General features: G+C 39.7%; 1 protein-coding gene across 4 annotated transcripts in view; it reads left to right on the top strand.

Moving 5' to 3' along the window:
* pde10a (phosphodiesterase 10A) overlaps positions 1 to 24052 on the top strand; it is a 398667-nt gene that overhangs the window by 368099 nt on the left and 6516 nt on the right. For all 4 annotated transcript variants that reach the window (XM_055631370.1, XM_055631369.1, XM_055631372.1 and 1 more), the window contains 2 exons: positions 7093 to 7173; positions 11444 to 11532. In XM_055631370.1, coding sequence (XP_055487345.1) covers positions 7093 to 7173; positions 11444 to 11532 — 170 coding nt within the window. The remainder of the gene's footprint in view (positions 1 to 7092; positions 7174 to 11443; positions 11533 to 24052) is intronic.

Here is a 24052-nt window from a genome sequence, read left to right as displayed (position 1 = left end):
CCCCAGGTAAAACCAGCCAGAACATCAATGTCTATGTGCTGCCCATTCCACCCATGGTTGTTGAAGTAAAGCATTACAGTACATCCCTACAGCACACAGCTAGTTCTAGATTAAGGTTAGACATTGTGTTTGGGTTTTGACTGGAGTAGACTATGCTGAGTTATTGAAAAAACATTGCCAAAATTAGAAATTTATACTGTGCTTTAAAAACAATTCCCAGGTGTTTTGCTGGTGCTTTGTGCAACAATTTGGTCAAATTTGATGATTCAAACATCAGACTTGGACCATTGCCCCATAATTCAAAATCCATTCGGATGTGGCTTTAAGGCTCAGTATTAATTTATACGTCCAAATCATACGAGCACCTATGGAGCAGATACTACTTAAACTGACTGCAAATCTCCATCAATATTGTTTGAAATCAATACAGATAATCAATTTCTCAGAGATAATGTTTGGCTCAGTGTTAGTTATTGACAGAACATCACTGTCAAACTGGTAAACTGTTTATTTAATGTGACTCAATAAATATTTTAAGTGATTTTATCGACCCCTCAGATGAGTAAGAGCGCTATTCAGTGTGGTCCAAAGCCAAACAAACTAGAAATGTCCATGTTTAATTCTCAGTCCATCATTCTTCAGACCTAGCACCAGAAATAATTATATATTGCATTTAGCATTCTTGGGCTTGAGCCTGAGCACTTCACTTTAATCGCTATTTAATACTAGGAATTTTCAGCAAGGAGATTACGTGGTGAACCATGTAAGTATACTTCCTGGGCTTTGATATATGTGGATTACCAGAGACCTGGAAAAAACATTGTATCCTAGAAGTGTAACAATCCAATGATTGAAATTCAAGACACTTCATGGCAGCTGTGGAATTTAAGTTCAGTTAATAATATGAGATTGTTTTGAAAGAAATAAGCATTAGGTGACCATGAACCTACTGGATTTTCCTTTTAAAAAAAAAAAAAAAATCAATTTGCTTCGCCCTTTGAAGATATCAGCTACCCTTACCTGCTACACTGGCCTATATGCGATTCTAGACCTTTCTTAAATGTACCCAGTTAAAGAAGGAAAACAGTACAACTAAATGAGCCACCTCGGATCAACTGAGACACTGAATTTGAACATGCCAAAGGACCTTGCAAAGTCCTTCTTGCAAACATCTGTTGCCTGCTTTCAAAATTGGAGGAGCTAATCACAGATTTATCAAACAATGGTCTGACTTAATTGTTCGTGCAAAATCAAATCTTAGAGACAAGTAGCAGAATCCTCCGCCGCAACCTTATGGATATGCACTGACAATATTGACTCACTGGAGTTGGTCGGACTGTGTTAAACTGACAGGAAGCAGCAGCCCTGGGAATTGATTCTGGATCCCATGACATCTCAGGGTATCAGGTCAGGAAATCACCAATTACCACTTACAGTGCTCCCTCTCCTTTTGAATCAATGATATTTTCTGTTGAACAGAATTGGAAGTAGCATTTAAAGTGGGAAAGTTATCAAATGTTCATTAAAAGTCAACATTTCTGTCACTGAAGGACACTGAAACTATCACAGACAGGTTTGTGTCCGAGAGTGATAAACCTATTTGCCTTCATCTTTCACTATTTACTGGTTATGAGACGAAGGGCACACTTTTAAAAAGTAATAAATAAATACATACAATTGACTCACCACTTAAATCTTGCCAGTAAAAAATTGTCCTCAAGTGGGTCTTCACAAAAGCAGGACAAATCCAGTGCTGTGAATTTTCACCTAATTCATTTTTCTCAATCATTTAAAAGGTGATCATAGATAGTGCTGCCATGCAGCACTTCACCACGAATAATCTGATCACCATTGTTAAGCTTGCGTTTAACCTGGACCTCCGGTGCAGTGCCAGAGCTTGTCATAGTCTGATTTAAACATAGACTAAAGAGCTGAATTCCAGCATTTGATCATGGATGAGATCAAGGTATTTGACTGAATGTGAAATTCATGGGTATCAAGAGGAGAAGCATCGAATGATTGGAATTGTACATCACACAAGAAGTTGGTAATGATTGTTAAAAATGATCACACCCTCAGGACATCACTGCAGGAGTTTTTTCTTGGCCAGTGACTTCACCCATTTTATCAATAGTCTTCCATCAATCATAGAAACAGAAGTGGGCACGGAACATTCCTTGATGAGTACACCATGTTCGCGATTCCTCAGGAAATGAAGCAATTTGTTCGTGCGTGCAGCTAGTCCTAGACGGCTTCTAGACATAGGTGGATATGGGCGAAATATGTGTAAATGCTGCCACAAAAGTACTCAGGCCATCATCATCTCCAGCAAAAGTTTAACTATCTACCTTTGACATTCACTAAGTCCCTCATTGTCAACACCAGTGACTAGAAATTTAACTGGACAAGCAGCAAAGGCTGGGTCTGCTGTGGTGAAAGGCTCGCCATCTGAGACTCCAAAGCTATCCAATACCTACAAGGTACAACACAGGAGTGAGGTGGACTCTTCTCCATTTGCCTTGTTGAATTAACAGGTCCAATAGCATTCAAGAAGCAGGATAGCATTCAAGATGAAGCAACCTGGTTTGTTAATACCCTTTGCATTGCTCTGTACACTCACTCTGCCATTAGTGCTATTTGGCTTTGGGGTATTACATCAACATACAACACTGCAGTCACTCATCTGCCAGCACCCCTAAAATATGTAATATCTATCATCACAAAGGCAGAGGTTGGCAGGTGCACTGGAATATTTGCACCTGCATTTTTCACTCAAATTGCACATCATTCTGACTTGGAAATATACTTTTTAAAAAATCTGATTTGGATCCATCAAGGCCAGACCCCTCTGTAACAACATTTTGGGTGTACCTTCAGAAGGACCGTCGAAGACGGTTCAGCCGGAGCAATTAGGTTGGGCAATAATAGCTGGCTACATGCAGAAAAATATGAATAAATGACATGAATGGAACATTCAGGAAAGGACATAGGAGGTGGGTGGAATCGGTAAATTTTGGAGACACTGATAGTGTTGTTAAATATCCGAGCGAAGGATGTACATGGAGAAAAAATATGGATAAGGCCAACAATGTGACTGAGTTGTGGACAGGCATACAGTTGCAGTAAGGTATATATTTTTTCGTGAATAGCAGTGATTTGCAAATCAAATACTGCAGATGCTGAAAATCTTAGATAAAAGCAGAAATGCTGGAGCCATCCAGCAGTTCAGGCTGCATCTGTGGAAAGGCAAATGGAGTTCATGTTTTGGGTTAAAATCCCACCCACCCCCTTTCCTCATGCCCCTCTCTCTTACTAGATGAATTTATCAACCAGATGGCTTCATCAGCAGAAATTACCACATCAATCCTGGCCTTTCCCTGTCACAGATGTTACCGTTGTTCTATGCGACCCTCCTCTACTGCAACTTAAAACCAAGTGTTTTTTATCAGTCCCAGTCTACTGAAGGATCTTTAACTAGAAACATTAGTTTTGTTTCTCTTTCCTCAAAAGCTGCCCAGACCAGCATTGTCTGTTATTGGTCATTTGCAACAGTCATTTGTCATACTCATTTTGTTGTTGTGTTAGTGGGACGGATTATACCAAAGGCTTATTAAACTTTTAACAAATACTAGTTGCTCCTCCCTGTCAGGCCAGGCCAACTCCACAAAACTCTTCAGGCATGCCACCACAGCTACCATCCCCCCCCCCCCCCCCCCCCCCCCCCCTGTTATTGTGTCCAGGCACATCAATCTCTTAACAAGTTCGCCTCTCAAGCTGCTGCTGGGTCTCGGTCATCTCTGGATATCCAAGGAGATTTACTGTGAATAGAAGAGAGTGAGTGAGTCAGTTTACGGAGAGAGCTGGGCAGTACTTGACACAAATGGCTTTTGCTGAATTAGTATGGTAGTAGGCCAGTGTTGCAGAATATTAGAATTGCTGGATCTTGACTTGGCTTTGACCTGCATTGACTGCATTTGAGGATGAAGTGGCTGTGAGATCAGGGTTGAGATGGAGCCAAAGTATATAAGTGGAGAGCGGATCCACATAGTCATGCAGAGGACAGTACATTCAAAAAGAATGATACAGAAATATGACACATTTTGCGATTGCCTAACGTAGCTGTGACAGGTTCTGACACCTGTAAAACCCCTGAAAGTAGTTATGATGGAATATCATTGGTTAAGGCATCAGTAGAAGTGAGAGAAGTTGGGGAACATGCTAAAAGAGGGAACCTCAAACAGGAAGTTGAATAGCACAAGCCAAAGCGCACCATCATTCTTGCCTGGGACCGGATTAATAGTACCATGGTTTCCCTATGTGCAAGCTTTAATGACACATTTCAGAATGTTGTTGGCAAGGAGGTGAGGATGAGAACATAAAGTGTACAGTTGGAAAACAACAGGAATGAACACAGTAATGTGAGCAGTTCTTTTGACTTAGAACTGGAAATAAGTTTGCACTCTGAAGCCACAAGCAAGAACAACTAACGACTCAGTCTGGTGCAAATGAGCAGAGGAAGAGAAAAGAAAGAAAATTGAAAGAGAATGTGAACCAGGACTTCGATCATTCGGGTTGCTCACCACATAAGTCGGAGAATTGGTGCTCTGGAAACTTCATGGTGAGAATATGTAATCCACAATTTAGCAAAATTAAGGACCAGCAGTTAATTAGGCAATGGGTGGTCATGCTCTGGGCAACCAGTGGATCATGAGTTCTCTCAGTGTGTTATAGCCCAACACACTGAACAATGGGTGAAGTGTGATGTTGGTAGCAGGCTCAAGGTTGCATACCTCAATGCAATGGATGGAACCACTGCAAAAGCTAAAAAGGGGAGAAGCAATTGAATGAAAAGAAGTCAGGATATAAAATAGAAAGAGAACAGATAGAGTTTACGAAAAGTCAACCAAAGTAGACACATTGTAATCATGAATGTTAAAGATGTGCCAAATTAATTATTTAATTATGTTGTCGATAATAACTGGAGTTATTGGTTTGTGTTATATTTCACGTAATAATTGTCAGAAATTTTAAGTATAGAGCATAATGACGAGTTTTTCAGAAACAACTAAGAAATTGATTAATATTTGGTTAAATATATAAGCACAGAAAAGAAAGACAGAACGGAAGACATTCCCATTATTCATCTGGATCATCATTGATCTACTTCAATGCCATTTTCTGCACCACTGCAGCCCTTGATTCTTACGATTTTTGTTTTTAAGAAATATAAGACCGAGCCCCTGCAACTCTGTACGGTGTTGAATATCAAAAGTTCACTGCTCTCTGCATGAAAAACAAATGTTGCCTTTTCTCTGTATTAAATGGTCAATCCTGTGTTCTGTGACAGTGACTTCTTGTTCTGGACTCCTTAAGGGCCTGTCCTCCTATCTGATTTTTTCGGCGACTGACGGCAGTCACCGCTGGATTTTGAACATTTTAAAATCCAGCGGCGACAAAAAAAATGTTGCGACACCTGAGGAAACACAGCGCGTCAATACGTCATCACGCCGATACATCAGACAATGATGCTGGCAGTCGCCGAAAAAATCGGCAAATGGGACAGTCCCTTTAGTCAGGGTACATATCTTCCTGTAACCAGCCAGTAAAGACCTGCAAGAATTTCTAATGTCCAAATTTTTAATTTATGAATTCAAATTTGTAATAATTAACTGGCAAGATTTAAGTGGTGAGTTAATTGTATGCATTTATTTATTACTTTTTAAAGTGTGCCCTTAGTCTCATAACATTTTTTACGCTGCTTACGAACACAACTAATAAAGACATTTGCACTTTGGAAGATACCTTTAAGAATTGAATGCACTGTATCTACATTATGCATGTATATTTTACATTGCTGTAATCAATGCATCTCCCATTATCCACTCTGGCTAAGCTGGCAGCTTGGTTATCAACATAACATTGGGGCTATCAGTAAAATCTAATGTGTTACTGAAAGGAAGTGTGAGATGACTTGTAAGATGCTTTGAGGTGTCTCTTTTCCCATCCTCAGACTCAAAACAATTATGTGTTTATTAGCACCAATCTAATAAAAAAATTCAGAGTTTCGTCTCTGATTTCTATCCACAGATTCCTACTGAAATGTAAAACTGCAAATCTTTAGTGAGAAAAACATTGATGTAAATTTTAATGGTTTATTGATATCCAAAAAACGTTCAGATGAATCTTAACCCAAATTCATGGATATAATATCTCACTCATCTTAACAGGCTTAGTGAGATATGATATTCATGAAAATCTCAGTCCTTGCAACAACCAACCCACAAAGCAAGAAGGTACTGTAAACTAATGTCGAGGTTGAGGAGCAGCTTTGTCCTTGTAACCATTAGGTTATTGAAAGCTGCAACCTCCAAATAGGCTCTGAACTATATAGACTTGGGGACATTGTTTATTTATTGGTTTTACACAATTACTGTTTACTTATTTGTAAGAATTGCATTGTTCTGTTTTGGGACATATGACAATAAAACACTCTTGACTTGACCTTTGGCAGGCAATTTACACTCGGGAAGTGACTTGACCAATTATTCGAATGAGGCTGTGTGACTTGGATTTAATTTATTTTATCATTTTCACTGAGACAGCTGGGTTTTGCAGGCATTGGGAGCTCGGCAGCAGAAGAGAAGTCAGAAGAGCTTTGAGAGGAAGTCCTCCCCCAGCACCACTTCCCCCTCTCTGCAGACAAGTATCAGACCTCAATTCTTCCACTGTCAGGCAACAAGCTGCATGTTTTGTGGAGTGCATCTTCCCCAACTGTAAGCTTGTCAGTCGGGTGGGATCTGCCAAACCAGCAAGTGCTTTCAAAGTCAAAGTTCAGCGGCATGCATATAAAATCTAATTTCTCCCAGAACTCTTGCATTCTTCCCCCGTGGCCATTTACCTCACTCCTTGTCCCAATTACTTAAGTGTCTTTGCCAATAGAGAGGCAGTTATAGCAATGTTTTACTTCCATAGGTTCAATAATAATTCTGTACAAAATTATTTTTTATACTTTCAGTTTTTAGAAAAGTAGAATGGTTATGAGATATAAATCCAATTTATGTCAATTTAATCTGAATAATATTCTATATACAGGGTGACGAGATGAAAAAAGTAGGAATACAGCCCATACCCATGATGGACAGGGAGAAAATTGATGAAATTCCTGACGGCCAGGTAAATAATAACCTACTAATTTTGAGAAAGCAAATCAGCTTCAGAGTAGATTGCTCATTATGTGGGAAATCCACATGGAAATTTTAAAGATTTAGGTCTTTATTAACCATCATAGCTGGCATTTTAACCATATAACCATATAACAATTACAGCACGGAAACAGGCCATCTCGGCCCTACAAGTCCATGCCGAAAAAAAAATGTTCCCCTTAGTCCCACCTGCCTGCACTCGTACCATAACCCTCCATTCCCTTCTCATCCATATGCCTATCCAATTTATTTTTAAATGATACCAATGAACCTGCCTCCACCACTTCCACTGGGAGCTCATTCCACACCGCCACCACTCTCTGCGTAAAGAAGTTCCCCCTCATATTACCCCTAAACTTCTGTCCCTTAATTCTGAAGTCATGTCCTCTTGTTTGAATCTTCCCTATTCTCAAAGGGAAAAGCTTGTCCACATCAACTCTGTCTATCCCTCTCATCATTTTAAAGACCTCTATCAGGTCCCCCCTTAACCTTCTGCGCTCCAGAGAATAAAGACCTAACTTATTCAACCTATCTCTGTAACTTAGTTGTTGACCTGAACATCCTTGTTTTACCTGAACATCCTTGAGAATAATTTAATATTGTATTAATATGATTGTTCCAAGTTGATTTGCTTGCTGTACATGAGCTGGATACTTTAGATCACATCAAATTATTGATTTTCTCTTGTGAAAAGAAGTTGTTTCTTTTTTACACATCAAATCTGGGAATCATATATATCACAAAGGTAAGATATTCAATACTGCCTCCTACTTCAGGTGGAATCTGTGCAATACAAGTTGATAGTAGTTATATCGAGGCAGCTTCAATTACAACGTCTAGGTTTTATAATCAAGAAATCTATTAGCTCAATAACTAGTCTTTAGCCTAAGAATATATGTGACAGAAGCAGGAATAGATTGTATGGCCCTTGACCTGGTTGTACCATCCAATCTTTCATGTAGAAACGTTCAAAGATTTACAATTCTTCAAGTAAATACATTTCTCACATCTGCATAAGGTATCCATCAAATTAATTGAAGACTGGATCAATACTTTCCCATGGTAAATGAGTTATAAGAAATACTGAGTAGCACAGGATCAGATAATCTGGATAGGGGGCTTGGGATATCTATCAAATTAATTGAGGACTGGCTTCTGGATCTGTTTGCGATCTCAAGAGGAAAATCCACCCCAGTATCCATTTAGTATCACCCTCCCTTGTCCAAGATAGTCAGATCCAGAAAGGCATAGCTGTCTGTACCAGAAGTCATGATGTAGCTCTATAAGACTTCGGTTGGGCTGTGTTTGGAGAGTTGCGTGCAATTCTGGTCACCCCATTACAGGAAAGACATAGAATCTTTGGAGAGAGTGCAGAAGAGATTTACCAAAATGCTGCCTGGGTTAGGGGGTGTTGGATAAACCTGGATTGCTTTCTCTAGAACGCTCTGGAATCCTTCCCTGAATAGAGGGAGACCTGATGGACGTATATAAAATTATAAGAGACATACATAGGGTGGACAGTCTGAATCTATTTCCCAGAATGTCAATGACAAAGACTAGAGTGTTTAGATTTAAAGTTAGATGGGTAAAGTTTAAGGGAGAGGTGTGGAGCATCCATTTTACCCAGAGAGTGGTGGGTGCCTGTAAATCGCTGCCAATGGTGGCAATGGACCATTTAAGAGGCTGTTAGATATGGTTTTGCCGCAAACAAAGGGATATGGGTCATGTGCGGGCAGAGGGGATTTATTTCACTTGACATCATGCTCGGCACAGACAATGTGGGCTGAAGCACCTGTTCCTGCGCTGTATAGTGTTTTGGGGTCTATGAGAAACTATGGAAAATTTGCCAAGGCAGGTTCCATCTACAAAGAAAGGACAGCTCAATGCAATCTGTCTACTCTCAATTATCAACAGTGCAATGAAAGGTACTGAGGGTATTATCATGTAACACTTATTCCACAGAAAGTCGTACATCAATGTTCAATGTGAGTTTCAGCATAATCACACAGTGACACAGCAGTGGTGCTGGATTCAATTCTAACCTCAAGTGTGGTGTTTGCAGTGTTGCACATTCCTCTTTCAATGTGATGGCACGTTCCTCTTTGCCAGAGTATCCTCTTTGTGATCTGATTTCATCCCTCGTCCCAATGGCATTCTAGTAGGGTAACTGGATACTGTAAATTACCCCTTAGTGTGTGTTATCACTGAAAGAATCAAAAGGGTTTGTTAGATTCATGGTCAGGTCAGGGGGAGTTCCCCCCCGCCACGGGTACCGTGTAATCTCGTGCTACGGACAAGTTCAGCACGGATGGCCTGTTTCTGTGCTGTAATTGTTATATGTTATATACCTGCTCCATGGTCGGATAGTGGGCGACTAAACCGTTTCCCCCACCTGGTTTGCCAGGTGAGGAGGGGGCTGTGGACCCCCAGCAGGACCAGAAACAAGACGTCAAAGGGCAGATGAGCTCCTAGCCATCCACACTTCAGTAGAAGTTGCGATCACTGTCGTACATAGCATTGTTAGGCACGTGCCCGCTGATGTCTTCAACAATGATGATGATGATTGTTAGATTGACCTATATGTGACAGAATAAGTTTCAAGAATACACGAAAATAAGGAGAGTGGAAATGGGGCCTGGGAGTCAGCATAGATCTAGTGAGCCAAATGGCCTCCTTTTATTGTATAGGCGCTCTGCTCCTGATCGAATCACAGCCTTGGTTTAAACATGGGCCAAAGACCTAAAATCCAAAGAAAAAATAAGAGTGGGTGCTGTTAGCACCAAAGTAGCATTTGACCGAGTATACCATCTAAGGAGTCCTGATAAAACAAGGTCAGTGAGCATCAAAGGAAAAATATTCTGATGGTCACGAAAGTGTGTGATTGTTGTTCACCCCAGTCCATTACCGTCATATTTTTTTGTCATTTGAAACACTATAACCATATAACAATTACAGCACGGAAACAGGCCATCTCGGCCCTACAAGTCCATGCCGAACAATTATTTTCCCTTAGTCCCACCTACCTGCACTCATACCATAACCCTCCATTCCCTTCTCATCCATATGCCTATCCAATTTATTTTTAAATGATACCAACGAACCTGCCTCCACCACTTCCACTGGAACCTCATTCCACACAGCTACCACTCTCTGAGTAAAGAAGTTCCCCCTCATGTTATCCCTAAACTTCTGTCCTTTAATTCTGAAGTCATGTCCTCTTGTCCAATACTATGCCATATTACCTGTGAATTCAACCAATCCAGTATCCAAAACTTGAAATTAAGTGACCAAGATTACTAAATATGGTGAACATGCAGCTTATAATGGTGCTAAATACAAATTATATATAGTATTTAACCTTACAAATTGATTTATCCATACTTACCATAGATGATGAAGCTTTCAAAAATGGTTTGCACTGTAGTTTGGAGAGTACTTTCATCATTGCATGAATGAGTCCCCTGGTAGCTACCTTATAATAACATTTCCTGATGCCGTATGAATCACTTACCTCATTCAGATGTATTGATCCTGGAGGAGGTGCAGCATAGAATGACATAAAAGTTACAAATAGTAAACTAATAGGACAGGTTGCAAAGACAATCCTTGTGTTCAAAGGAAATCCTGAGGTGATTTAATCGAGGTGTTGTGTTACTATGATCAAAAAAAGTTGACAGGCAGAATAAAGAAAATATATTTCCTTTGGTGTGAGTGCCAATAGAATGTAGGCCATAACCTCAAACTTTGAGCTCAGCCATTCAAGAATGATGTCAAACAAACGGCTGTTGAGGACATTAATGGGACATTTTAAATCAAGTTTTGTTAAGCAGGTTGAGGAATACACAACCTAGACTATCATGAGACAAGTTGATTTTACCCAACTGATGATGTGTTGTTGCAAAAGTAATCCTGTTCAGTACAAGAGGAGCCACAGGTTCAGATGTTTGTTGTATATGCCTGGCGGAGAAGCCAGTAGTGCAAAGCAACCATCCATCAGAATCCCACGTAATTCTACAAGAATCTACAAAGCAAATTCTTTAATTTGCCATTTTTCTCTGGTATTTTGTTCAATGATTCTTTTTCAAAAATATTCTGAAAGGTCATTTCAATGAGTTCTGCCTGAGTATGATAAATATTGACCATCATCTAATTGAATGAAGCAACAAGTGAGGGTGTAGCTTTTATTCTATTTTTGATTTATGATAATTAAAAAAAGACGTCTCCATTTTCCCTTTGCACAGGTTGGTTTCTACAATGCTGTAGCCTTGCCTTGCTATCGTACACTTGCAGAGGTCTTTCCAGCAAGCACTCAGCTGCTAAAAGCTTGCAGGTAGGAGTATCCATCGTAGAAAAATAGAAACAGGCTTTCCATTTCTAAATTAGATATTCCAATTCATGCAACCCTTTTCCTTCAAATAAATATACAGGTACTTAAATGCAGAAAAAGATTAAAATCAAAAAAATATTTGGTAAGGCTTCTTGTTGTGCTGCTTAAAAGGCCCAGGAAGGCATATCAATTGTGCTTTCTTAAATATAAGAAATTAATACCAAGTCCTATTGTGGAATAGAAAATGAATAGAAGCAATGAAATGAAGCAAACTTAAAGGATAGTCTTACAACCACCATTCTTTATTTTATCCAATAAGCTAAACCATTGCAATTGTGGAAAATTCTATACAATTAACACTTTTTTAATTGCAATTATGTGCTCTCCATATTCATTTGAAGCTATTACTAGAATTAATTTGCTATCTTTCAAGTATTCATACGTCAACAGTGGGAATGATAAAGACGCTGCACTTTATCCAGCCCCTGCTAAATATTTGAATGTCACATGATTTTAGCATCAAATCATATTCATCGTCATAGCATCGTACTTAAGCCTGTAGCCTGCAGGGTTTTTTTTTAAATAAAGTAAGTCCTGCTTCAAAATCTCTGCCGTTTGCTGATTCCATAACAATACAATCACAGTGCTTTTCCGTTTATTCAGAAATTTGGTATCTGTGAGATTTTATCAAGTTTTTAAGAGTTTGGAGTATCTGTTCCTTAATCAGTTTTTCAGCTATTTAGGTCCAAAATGTTGAAGTAAATCTTGTAAGATGAATAAAGTAGAAATATGGGAAAAAATCTCAAGGCTTTTTTTTACATGAAACAAAATAATGTGGTTTTGCTGTGATACCAAACTTCAAACTCTGAAGAAGGGTCTCGACCCAAAACGTCACATATTCCTTTTCTCCAGAGATGCTGCCTAACCCGCTGTGTTACTCCAGCCTTTTGTGTCTATCTTTGGTTTAAACCAGCATCTGCAGTTCCTCCCTACATATTCAGACCCAGTTAGTTCATCTCAGATGGGAACTTCAGCAAGATACCGAAGAGACTTTGTAGATGAAGTTGGTTCATTACCATTCCACAAGCAAAGACTTGGAGAGAAGTTTATTAAGTTCATCACTACCTTGACGGCAAATTGAAGGAGTCATTATAATACAGCCAGCCTGCTTTCTTTTGATACTTTGAGGAATTTTAACCTTCAAAACCAGAAAAAAAATGCAGCATTATCTATCCATTTCAGTAAAGGTAAGATTTCATTCAATGATTATAATGCAGTCATTTAATATATTTATGGTGGCAGTCTTTCAGTACAACTCTGAAGGTATTACAACAAATTCTCCAAGACAATGGATGGCTAGATCAATTATGCTTTTTTTGGAGGAATATAGAATGTTTTGCAAAGTATTATAAATGAAACATAAAAGTTTCATGGGTTTTCTCCGATATCTTCGGTTTCCTCCCACACTCCAAAGACGTACAGGTTTGTAGATTAATTGGCTTGAGTTTGTATACTTGGTATAAGTGTAAACTTGTCCCTAGTGTATGTAGGCTTGTGTTAATGTGCGGGTGCGGACTCAGTGGGCTGAAGGGCCTGTTTCCGCGCAGTTTCTCTAAACTAAACTAAACTAATAATTCCAGTTCCTTAAATAAAGCTGGTTACATTTTTTTATATCCTGTTTAAATGAGCATGGTTCCATAGTCAAGAGCAATGGAATTAAAGGTTGCAGATAATATGCCTAATGTCAAAGTACATGTGAATCCAGAGAAAAAATGCAGAATCCTGTAATTCTGGTGTTTGCCCTTAATGAAGCAAATATACACTGCTATTACATTGTGGCTCATTCTGTTCATACCACATTCCTCCTAAACAGTACTGTTAATCCAGCTATGTATTATCTCCGAGAATTATACCTTTAACCTGTAAACCACCAAATTAATTTATTCAGCATGAAATAAGTAATGCACATATAAAGGATGTACTTAATGGTAATAAACTACTTTTTTTCTTTTAATGTTTAAACCAACAATAATATTTTTTGTGTGAATATTGGCAATAAATCAAATCCCTGAAGAACAATTGCTTCTGATTTGCATTCTTATTAAGTTATTTATTTTGTACAATTCAGTACTGTCAGGCAAATTTGTCAAAGAAGCAGGTAAAACACGAAGATTTTTACCATACAATACAACAAACGTACAAACACGGGACAATAATAAACCAAAAACAATTGTGCAAAAACAGATATTTTTTGTTCAAAAGAGGCAAAATGCTTCATTTTTGTCAAACCATATCAAAGATTTTAAAGTATGTTTTCATATTTTTATCAATAAAAACTATGTATATATAAACATATTAATCTTTTCTGTAGCTGGACAAAGCAGCCATTGGAGGGGAAATTGTATAAATATATTCCAGGCACAAAAACTATGAAAGAATCCAGATTTAAAAGGTATTTTTTTGAAATATCTGAACTCCAGTGAAAAGCTACCCAGTCTTGCAAGTATATTAATATTTGGATCCTGCACAATTCAACTCAATTATAATCCTGATCTACTTCAGGTATAAGTAGGTGTAAAAAGCTTCCAACCTTCTTCATGCCCATGGAAAGTCATTTTTCTCTTAAGTCAATCCTTGGCATTGGGCCACAACATGCTGGGAGGCTGCTCAGGCCTTCTTTTATGTCCAGCCATAACCCTTCATTTAATGATGAATACGGAAACCCTAACCATCTGTAGGGGTTTGGTTCCCTTTGCTCCACTTCGGGCCCAACTGCCCGAGTGGTTCTCACCCTTGTCGATGGGTCAAACGGCCACCACTCCACTCGAGCGGTTCCCAAGAGAGAGAATACAAAAAAAAGGGGTTCCCCTGGGTTCTAGACCTCAGAATTATGGTGGGATAGGATAAAAAAAAAGGTTGACTTGACCAGAGCGTGCTGATGAGAGAAAACAGAAACCAAGACAGACTCAAAGCAAGTCTAAAATTTACAGGCTTTATTGAACAAATGAGAAATCGAATCTCACCAACACTACATAATACGTGACTAAACTTTTGCTTTAAACTAAGACTATGGAAAGAAAATTATCGGGCATGTCGTAAAAACGTACTTTACACAATTTTAATTACAAATGCACCCCCTTTCCCCTCCTTCTCTCAACCTCGATCCTATTTCGGGAACTTCACCAGGTCAACTGGGGTACTTGCAGCCAGATCGATGCAGGGTCAGGAGCCGTCCAACAGAGCAGAAAAGAGAGCAAACCCTTGCTTGCCTCCTGCTTTTTATACCCGAGTTTCCCCCTTGAAACCTCCCAGGTGGTCCTCTGGACAGAAGGGTCTTTCGATGATTCCCAGTTTCCATCTGGCTTCCGATGATAATGGGTTTACCTCAGCCTGATCGTTATCCCATCACCTGGATGGGCTCCCATTGTCCCGATGGATGGGCCATTTACGATGGTGATTGTCTTGCTGCCGGGTTATTTACCCCCGTCTGCTGGGCTCGGTTCCTTCCTTTGTCTTTCCAAGATAATCTCGTTATCTCCGTCCCGGCCTTTCCTGTTCTCACCATTCGCATAATCATGTGGCTGCCCAGGCCCACAGACAGGCTTTAAACTTGTTCTTCTGTGATACCTTGAGGGGGGGGTTTCCTTTTTCAGCCAGCATGTCCGTTTAAAAAATATCCAGGTCCTTATCCCCGAGTTCTTCCATAATTTTGGAGGATTTGCCCCAATAACTTACACATCATGTTTTTACATGGTAATGACAAATCATATCAAGTAGTAGAAAGCTACCTCACTTCTTTGCAGAACCATCATTGGTTGGTTTTAATATGGCCCGTTTATTGTTGATACATTTACACCTCAAGTTGTTTTCAGCATTTTTGTACGATATTTAATAATGTATAGATATCTGTATTAATGGATAATTTCCATTTATGTATTAACTATGTGCACTGTGTTCTTTTTGCAGAGACCCCTTTGTGTTATCTGACTGATGTCAAAAGGAATAACAAAGTAGTGGATCACGTAATCAGAACCAGAATGTCCTGTATGATGATTCTAGTGGTCTCAAGCTCTTGAGTGGCCTTTCTCAAATACTTAGAGATATGGACCACATAGAGACAGCTTCCACTTGGAACGCATTGCAACAGTTGCTCACTGTTGGAATTATTAGTTTCCCTAGATTGGAAAACGCCCCAGATAGTTTTGAGGATATTAAATATGCCTGCCATCTTTCCTGGCATAATTTACCTTGCACTTCCCTTTGGGATAATCCAATCTGTGTGGCTCAATGACTCAGTGAAGCAGATTAAAGTTGCAGCGAGAACCTACCTCATGAATGCCCTTGCTGCTATTTACAGATGCTTTGGGATTTGTCTATGAAGAAAATGGCTGATGTTAACTCTCCAGATTTGGTTTGCAATTTTGGATTGTTTCAGAGATTCATAAATGCCTGCATGATTGTTATGATGACCACACTACAATGAGAAATACTACACACACCACTTATGGAAACAAAATATATTTTCAGAGTTTCTTATTATTATTTTGCAGACAATCATATTTCCCAGAATGAACATTAATATGGGAATATTAATAAATAGATGGTATACATTAATATTTGATACCCTAAGGCTCAACAAAGTCCAGAATTTGAGTTGTTTGGATATGTTGTTATATCATTGTTCATTGTGAACCAGTTAATATACAACCAGATTAGACCAATTAGCTAACTGGAAATCCTAAAGCTAATTGAATTTCTGATTCATAAATTAAGTAAATGTAAGTGTCTCTGAATGGACTTCAATTATATATGCATTTATTGGTAAAAATGCGAGATTAACAAAAAAAAGTGGCCTTCATCATTGCGAGAGCTTTAAGCCTCTGTCCCACTTTCCCGAGTTACTAACAAATTCTCCCGAGTTTTCCCCTTGATTCAAACTCGGAGATGCCAGCCGTAGGTATCGGGGCTATTCTTTTCACATTTTTCAACATGCTGAAAAAACATCCCGACTTACCTGATGCCCCAAGTACCTATGGCTGGCATTACGAGCCACTACGACATATCTACAGACTCCTACGGCCTCAATGCATTTTGTTGTCTCTGTACTGTACACTGACATTGACAATTAAAATTGTATCTGAATCTGAATCTACTGACTTGCTATGGACATTCTCCAAGTTTGAATTAAGAGGAAAACTCGGGAGAATTTGTGAGTATCTTGGGAAAGTGGGACAGAGCCTTTACTTTCTCCATTATGAAATACTGGGAGATCTTTCTTGATACTTTAATCTTTTAGGTAATAGGTGGTTTCTGTTAACATTTGTCATGTGCTAAATCTACCAATTGCAAAAAAATAGAGCCACATTGGATTAGACAAAGCAATGATAATTCATGATGAAATTTACAGATTTATACAAAATGTATTAACTTTATCCAATGGCTGCTCAATATCTAAACAGAAATTTCTAAATAATTACTAAGCAAAAGAGTTCATATTGATCATGTACAAGTAATATTTTTATAAAGTAGGTTTTGTGATTCAGGCAGTGTGTAACGGCAATTTCTAAACTTTTCAATGTCCAACTTTTACTACTCTGGGATGTGGTGGATATATAGATAGCAAAAACTAATCTTCCAGTCGTTTCTTGATTAATTGTTTTTTTTATTGAAGTAATAAAAAAACAAAGAAATAATTCATAACTTTTCGTTCTTACTAACTGTTTCTTCCGTCTCGTGAACATGAACGTGATCGTGTCATGGTTAAAAACTGTTGCCCTCACCATTCCTCGAGGCAAACTAGAAACCCAATCTCTGAGTCTGCGCTAGCCTCCTAAAAATGTAGACACCTCCTTCTATGTATATAATCCCACCCACAAGCTAGGATAAAAAGTACAGAAATACTAACAATAACTAACTTAAGCACAAATGGCTCCTATACAATCCCCTAATTGTTCTATGTATATAACAAAGCAATTACCAATAGACATTTCGTTGTCTCTGTACTGTACACTGACAATGACAATTAAAATTGAATCTGAATCTGAATTAATAGGAGCTCCAAGCTTAACATACATCAAAAACAAAATAAACATGCACTATTTGTTAGCATTCAGATTTCTTTGGCTATTCTTCTATCTTTGCCTTCGCCTTCTAGAAGCAGACATATCTTGGTTATTTGTCTTTCCAAGATGTTGTTCTTAGTCTGAAATCGTACAATATGCACCAAACCTTTAACATTTGGCATGATCTCCAGTATTCTGCCCATCAACCAAGAACCTCGTGGTGCATTTGAATCAACCACCAAAATGATAGCACCTGAAATAAAATTTCTCCTAACCCTTGACCATCGCTGTCGTTCTTGGATTAGAGGCAAGTATTCTTGTGTCCACCGTTTCCAAAAAAGATCTGCCATATATTGTGCCTGTCTCCATCAGCTTCTAACGTACAAATCCTCCTTTACAAAGAGCCCAGGTGGTAGTATTGGATTAGTCTTCAGCAGAAGAAGATGATTCGGTGTAAGTGCTTCTAAGTCCCTAGGATCATCAGAACTCCTGGTAATGGGTCGATCATTTAAAATTGCTTCAATTTCACAAAATAAAGTTTGTAATCCTTCATCGTCCAGAACTTGTTGTTTAAGAACAGAGCGTAGCACATTTCGAACCATGCGGATCAATCGTTCCCAAACACCGCCGTGATAAGTTCCCGCAGGGGATTAAAATTCCATCGTATCCCTTGCTGAAGCATAGCATACTGGATTTTATCCTGATTTAAGCCTTTAAGTGCTTCTTTCAACTCTCTTTCCTCTCCAACAAAATTTGTACCATTATCAGATTTTAATGATAAAACTTGACGTCGTCGACAGATAAATCTTTGTAACGCATGAATGCAGGAGTCTGTGTCAAGTGTAAATGCAACTTCAAGATTTACCGCTCTGATTGCCATGCAAGTGAAAATTACACCGTACCTTTTCACAAGACTTCATCCTCTCTTGACTTCTGTAGGACCAAAGTTATCTACTCCTACATCTGTAAATGGAGGTTTATCAGGTAAAATCCTCTCCAGATCCAGAGGTAAATCTACCATTTTCTGTTCTCCAACTTTTCCATGCTGTCATCTGCACATAGTACAATTTTTTTATTATCTTTCTAGCAGCAGAGTTAGCTTTAATAATCCAATATTTCATACAAAGTTGCGACAGCATGTGATTTCTTCCTCCATCTATGGATATGTCGTAACAGTAGTGTTGAAATGTGAAAATCCTTCGAGAGAATAATAGGATGCTTAGCCTCTTCAGGCATTCAGAATTCAGTTTAAGCTTTGGCCATTCTCTGTCTGCCTTACAGAGAAAATCTGGTCCCTTGATCCATCTCTTATTGCTTAAGATGCGGTCTGCTGTTAGTCCTCTAGAGGCTTCATCTGCAGGGTATTCCTTTATGTTAACGTATTTCCATTGTGATACATTAGTAGCACCCCTTACATAAGAGATTCTGTTTGCTACAAATGTTTGAAAGCATTTGTTTTTATTGTTGAAGTACTTAAGCACGGTAGTGCAATCAGTCCAGAAGATAGATTTATCCACCTTGAGTTGTAATTCATTTCACAGCATTATGTTAATATTAACAGCTAAAACTGCTGCTGGAAGGTCCATTCTGGGAACCGTTATTTGCGTCAATGGTGCCACTCTGACCTTTCCCATTAAGAATGCAACATGTACTTCATTGTTATCACTTTCCAGTCTTAGATATGAAACAGTACCGTAGCCACTTTCACTAGCATCTGAAAAGTGGTGCAGCTGTGCATATCTGATTTGATCAAAGTTTGTAGGCTTCATACATCGGTCCACTTTGAATTCCGAGATCTTGTCGTGATCTGCTAACCACTCTGTCCATTGCTGATAGAAGATTTGCGTTATACGCTCATCCCATCCAAGCCTTTTCTGACAGAGCTCCTGCATAATTAACTTGGTTGGCAGAGTAAATGGTGCATGAAATCCCAAAGGGTCGTATGTATAACCAATCACAGATAGGATGTCCTGTCTTGTACATGGTCATTCCTGAATTGAGATTCTGAATTTGAACACATCTGTTTCAACACACCAGTGCAATCCATAGACAGATTGTATTTGTCCAACTCCCTGATCTCCTTGGCTCTGTTATCTGGTGGAATGGTTTCCAATACAACACGGCTGTTGATGATCCACCTTGATAGCATGAATCCTCACTTTTTGCAGAGGGAAGTCAGGTGTACTACCATTTGAATTGCTTCTTGATCCGAAGACATAGATTTTAAACAATAATCCACATAGAAATTGTTCTTTACTGTGTTTATCACTTCTTTTGGAAAATGAGCTTCATTATCCTCAGTGGTCCTCATTAATGCAAAGTTTGCACAATTTGGTGATGACACTGCTTCAAAGAGATGTTCCTTCATTCGGTATTCAACAAGACCTTGCTGTGCATCCCCCACCATAGGAATCGCAAATAATCATTATGTCTTTCTGATACTTTAACTTGATGAAACCTTGCTTTAATATCAGCCATCAAAGCAACTGGTTCCTGTCTGAATCTGATGAGAACTCCAATGAGTGAGTCGGTAAGGTCCAGACCTTGCAGTAGTTGGCAGTTAAGTGATGTTCCATTTGAAAACTGCTGCACAGTCAAAGTGTACCCTTAAGGTCCATTTCTTTGAGTGATACACCCCATGGTGGAATATACCAAAGTTCTCCACTTCGATTCAGCTGGTCTGTTGGTACCATTTCAGCATAATAATTGTCGATAATTTCCCTCAGAAAAGATGTATATTCATCATGTAATTTCGTATTCTTGCCAAACTAGCGTACCAGGTTCTGAATGCGCTGCTCGGCAATGCATCGGTTATTCGGCAAACGAACACTTTCTAGACTATAGTGTCCATCTGTAGATTAGTGTAAACTGTGGCTCCGCCCACAGGCTTATTAGAGACCTCTTCTCTCTCTCTATTAGACTAGTAGTATGCATGTTGAGATGAAAGCTCTTTGAGTTACCTCTGCAGTGTTGCTAATAAAAGACTATGGATTCTAATCACTTTGTATGGGCCTGATCTTTATCATCTTTATTGAGCACTTCATAATATCCAAGAACTTTACCTCTTCACGGGACATTTCTTCTGATTCCTTGCTGGATCTTTCATTGAAGTTGTGATTGTAATGCTTGATCAACAGCTCCTCTATGCTGCAGTAAATATTCGACTAACAACTGCAGTAGGGTAGTTATTCTTATTGTTCAAGAAGGAACAGCAGATGCTGGAAAATCGAAGGTACACAAAAATGCTGGAGAAACTCAGCGGGTGCAGCAGCATCTATGGAGCGAAGGGAATAGGCAACGTTTCGGGCCAAAATCCTTCTTCAGACTGATAGGGGGTGGCGTGGAGAAGGAAGGGAAAAAGGAGGAGGAGGAGCCCGAGGGCTGAGGGATGGGAGGAGACAGCCCGAGGGCTGAGGGATGGGAGGAGACAGCAAGGGCTAACAAAATTGGGAGAATTCAATGTTCATGCCCACAGGATGCAGACTCCCCAAGCGGAATATGAGGTGCTGTTCCTCCAATTTCCGGTGTTGCTCACTCTGGCCATGGAGGAGACCCAGGACAGAGAGGTCGGACGGAGAATGGGAGGGGGAGTTGAAGTGCTGAGCCACCGGGAGGTCAGGTTACTTCTTGCGGACCGAGCAGAGGTGTTCGGCGAAACGATCGCCCAAGTAATCCTCCGTCAGTTTCGCTATGTCCAACGTGACCCCACCACTCGCCACATCTTCCCATCTCCCACCATGTCTGCCTTCCGCAACTCTCTTGTCAATTCTACCCTTCTCTCTCGTACCACCCCCTCCCCAGGCACTTTCCGTTGCAACCGCAAGAGATGCAACACTTGTCCCTTTACCTCCCCCCTCGACTACATTCAAGGACCCAAGCAATCGTTCCAGGTGCGACAGAGGTTCACCTGTATCTCCAACCTCATCTGGGCTTCCGCAACGACGACTTCTCCCGCCCGAATTGCGGGGTTGAAAAGTACCTGGAGCAGGGCCTTACATTGCCCGGCGCGGCTTTAAATGGCTGCGGGACTTGCTAGCGCCCGCCGGGGGGCTCCAACACCAGGACCCGGAGCGCGGCCTTGCATCTCCCGGCGCGGCTTTAATGGCCGCGGGACAATTACTATCGCCCACCGGGGGCTTTGACTCTGACATCGGGAGGAGAATGAGGAGTGCAGGGGAGAGATAAGACTTTGCCTTCCATCACAGCGAGGAAGAGATTCACTGATGGATGTTTGTGTAAATTGTGTTGTGTCTTGGTTCTTTTTATTGTGTGTATGACTGCAGAAACCAATTTTTTGTTTGAGCCTCAATGAAGTTCAAATGAAAACAAATAAATTATATAATTGTATCAGTAGCTCTTCCCACTGTAGCTGTTTGTGCTACGATTCCAGATAACCGCTTCTCCTGTTCTTCTGCGAAACCGTCAAAAATTTCCATTTCGTCTTGAAAACCACTGATTTTGCCTATCACGTTCCTCCTCAGGCCCTGTTGTAAACCCTGTATTAAGACGTGGTTTTGTCCAATCTCGAGGCGGAGGTTGTTTAATTGAACCAGATTAGATTTTACTTCCTTTACATTTTCATCTGAATTCACGAGTACGTTCTGGTTTATGGTCAACTTTTTAACCTGCTTCCATGTTTCTTTCCTTCTGGCATTTTTCCAGGAACGCCGCTGGTCCTTTCTCACTGAGCTTGACGATTCTCTTTCCCATCTTCTCAACTCCTGCTGGTCGTCGCCCCCCTGTGGCATTTCTTCATACTTACCTGCTTGAAGGTCCATAATAAATGTATCTTTTATCGGAGTGTTCTTTAAACATCAGCAGGAATCCAAAACAAACTGTGTTGGTTTTGTTTTTAAAACATCATTGTATTCGAGCTCCTGGAATTCCTCTCCCAGTATCTGTTGTAAACAATCGTCGGCTTGAACACACCGTATCTTCTAGGAATCCATAACATTATTTTCAAGGTCATGGCTTCAGCACCAGCAGTTTATCTTTGCTACTGTAAACAAGATTCCTCAGCTTTTTTCAATACTGTACTCGGTACTATTTCTGCAAACTTTCAGTAACTTCTGGCTTCTGATAACCCAGGTGTAGACCATGTTGATTAGCCTGCGACTGGCAGATTCTTTGTTCGAGGGTTTCAAGCTCTTATCTCACTCGCAGAGATTCAGCTTTCTCCTTCAGTTACACTCGTAGAACCAGTTTTTGACTCTAATGCAAAGGCAATTTCTAAACTTTTCAATGTCCAACTTTTAATTACCGTTACTACTCGGGGATGTGATGGAGATATAGTTTACACACTAACAGATAGCAAAAACGAATTTTCCAGTCGTTGTTTCTTGATTAATTGTGTTTTTATTGAAGTAATACAAAACAAAGAAATAATTCATAACTTTTCGTTTTACAAACTGTTTCTTCCGTCTCGTGAACATGAACGTGATCGTGGTAAAAACTGTTGTCCTCACCATCCCTCGAGGCAAACTAAAAACCCAATCTCTGAGTCTGCGCTAAACTCCTAAAAATGTAAACATCCCCTTCTACGTATATAATCCCGCCCACAGGCGAGAAAAAAGATACAGAAAGACTAACAGTAACTAACTTAAACATAAATGGCTCCTACACAGTGAGTTCTACTTTTGATTAAGAAATCTTAATCTCAACTATTTCAGATTATAGTTAACTCATTTACATAATCTGTTGTCAAAATTGCTAACAGTTTGATTCAAGTAATGTATTTCCACAGTAGGAAGAAGCCTCGGGCAGTGGGTATACCCCCACTGCAACTATACCAGAAGTGTATACTCAGTCTTTATTTTGCTCTTGTTTTATTGGATTGCTAAAGAGGATCAGGCATAGCGTTTGGCAAAACAATGAATTGCAGATTTAAGTTTTTTTTTAATTAGAATTTACTGAGAATGGTAACTAGGTCACTAGTTTGTAAGAATATAATTGATATAACTAATCAGATCTAAAGGGATGAAGATAAAACCAACCAGAGGAAAGACATTATTGCCATAGAGGGAGTACAGAGAAGGTTCACCAGACTGATTCCTGGGATGTCAGGACTTTCAAATGAAGAAAGACTGGATAGACTCGGTTTGTACTCGCTAGAATTTAGAAGATTGAGGGGGGATCTTATAGAAACTTACAAAATTCTTAAGGGGTTGGACAGGCTAGATGCAGAAAGATTGTTCCCGATGTTGGGGAAGTCCAGAACAAGGGGTCACAGTTTAAGGATAAGGGGGAAATCTTTTAGGACCGAGATGAGAAAATAATTTTTTACACAGAGTGGTGAATCTGTGGAATTCTCTCCCGCACAAGGTAGTTGAGGCCACAGTTCATTGGCTATATTTAAGAGGGAGTTAGATGTGGCCCTTGTGGCTAAAGGGATCAGGGGGTATGGAGAGAAGGCAGGTACGGGATACTGAGTTGGATGATCAGCCATGATCACATTGAATGAC

Source organism: Leucoraja erinacea, unplaced genomic scaffold, assembly GCF_028641065.1.
Source record: "Leucoraja erinacea ecotype New England unplaced genomic scaffold, Leri_hhj_1 Leri_73S, whole genome shotgun sequence".
Taxonomy (NCBI): domain Eukaryota; kingdom Metazoa; phylum Chordata; class Chondrichthyes; order Rajiformes; family Rajidae; genus Leucoraja; species Leucoraja erinaceus.
Note: the sequence above shows the minus strand (reverse complement) of the source record. Positions and strands in the feature narration are given on the sequence as shown.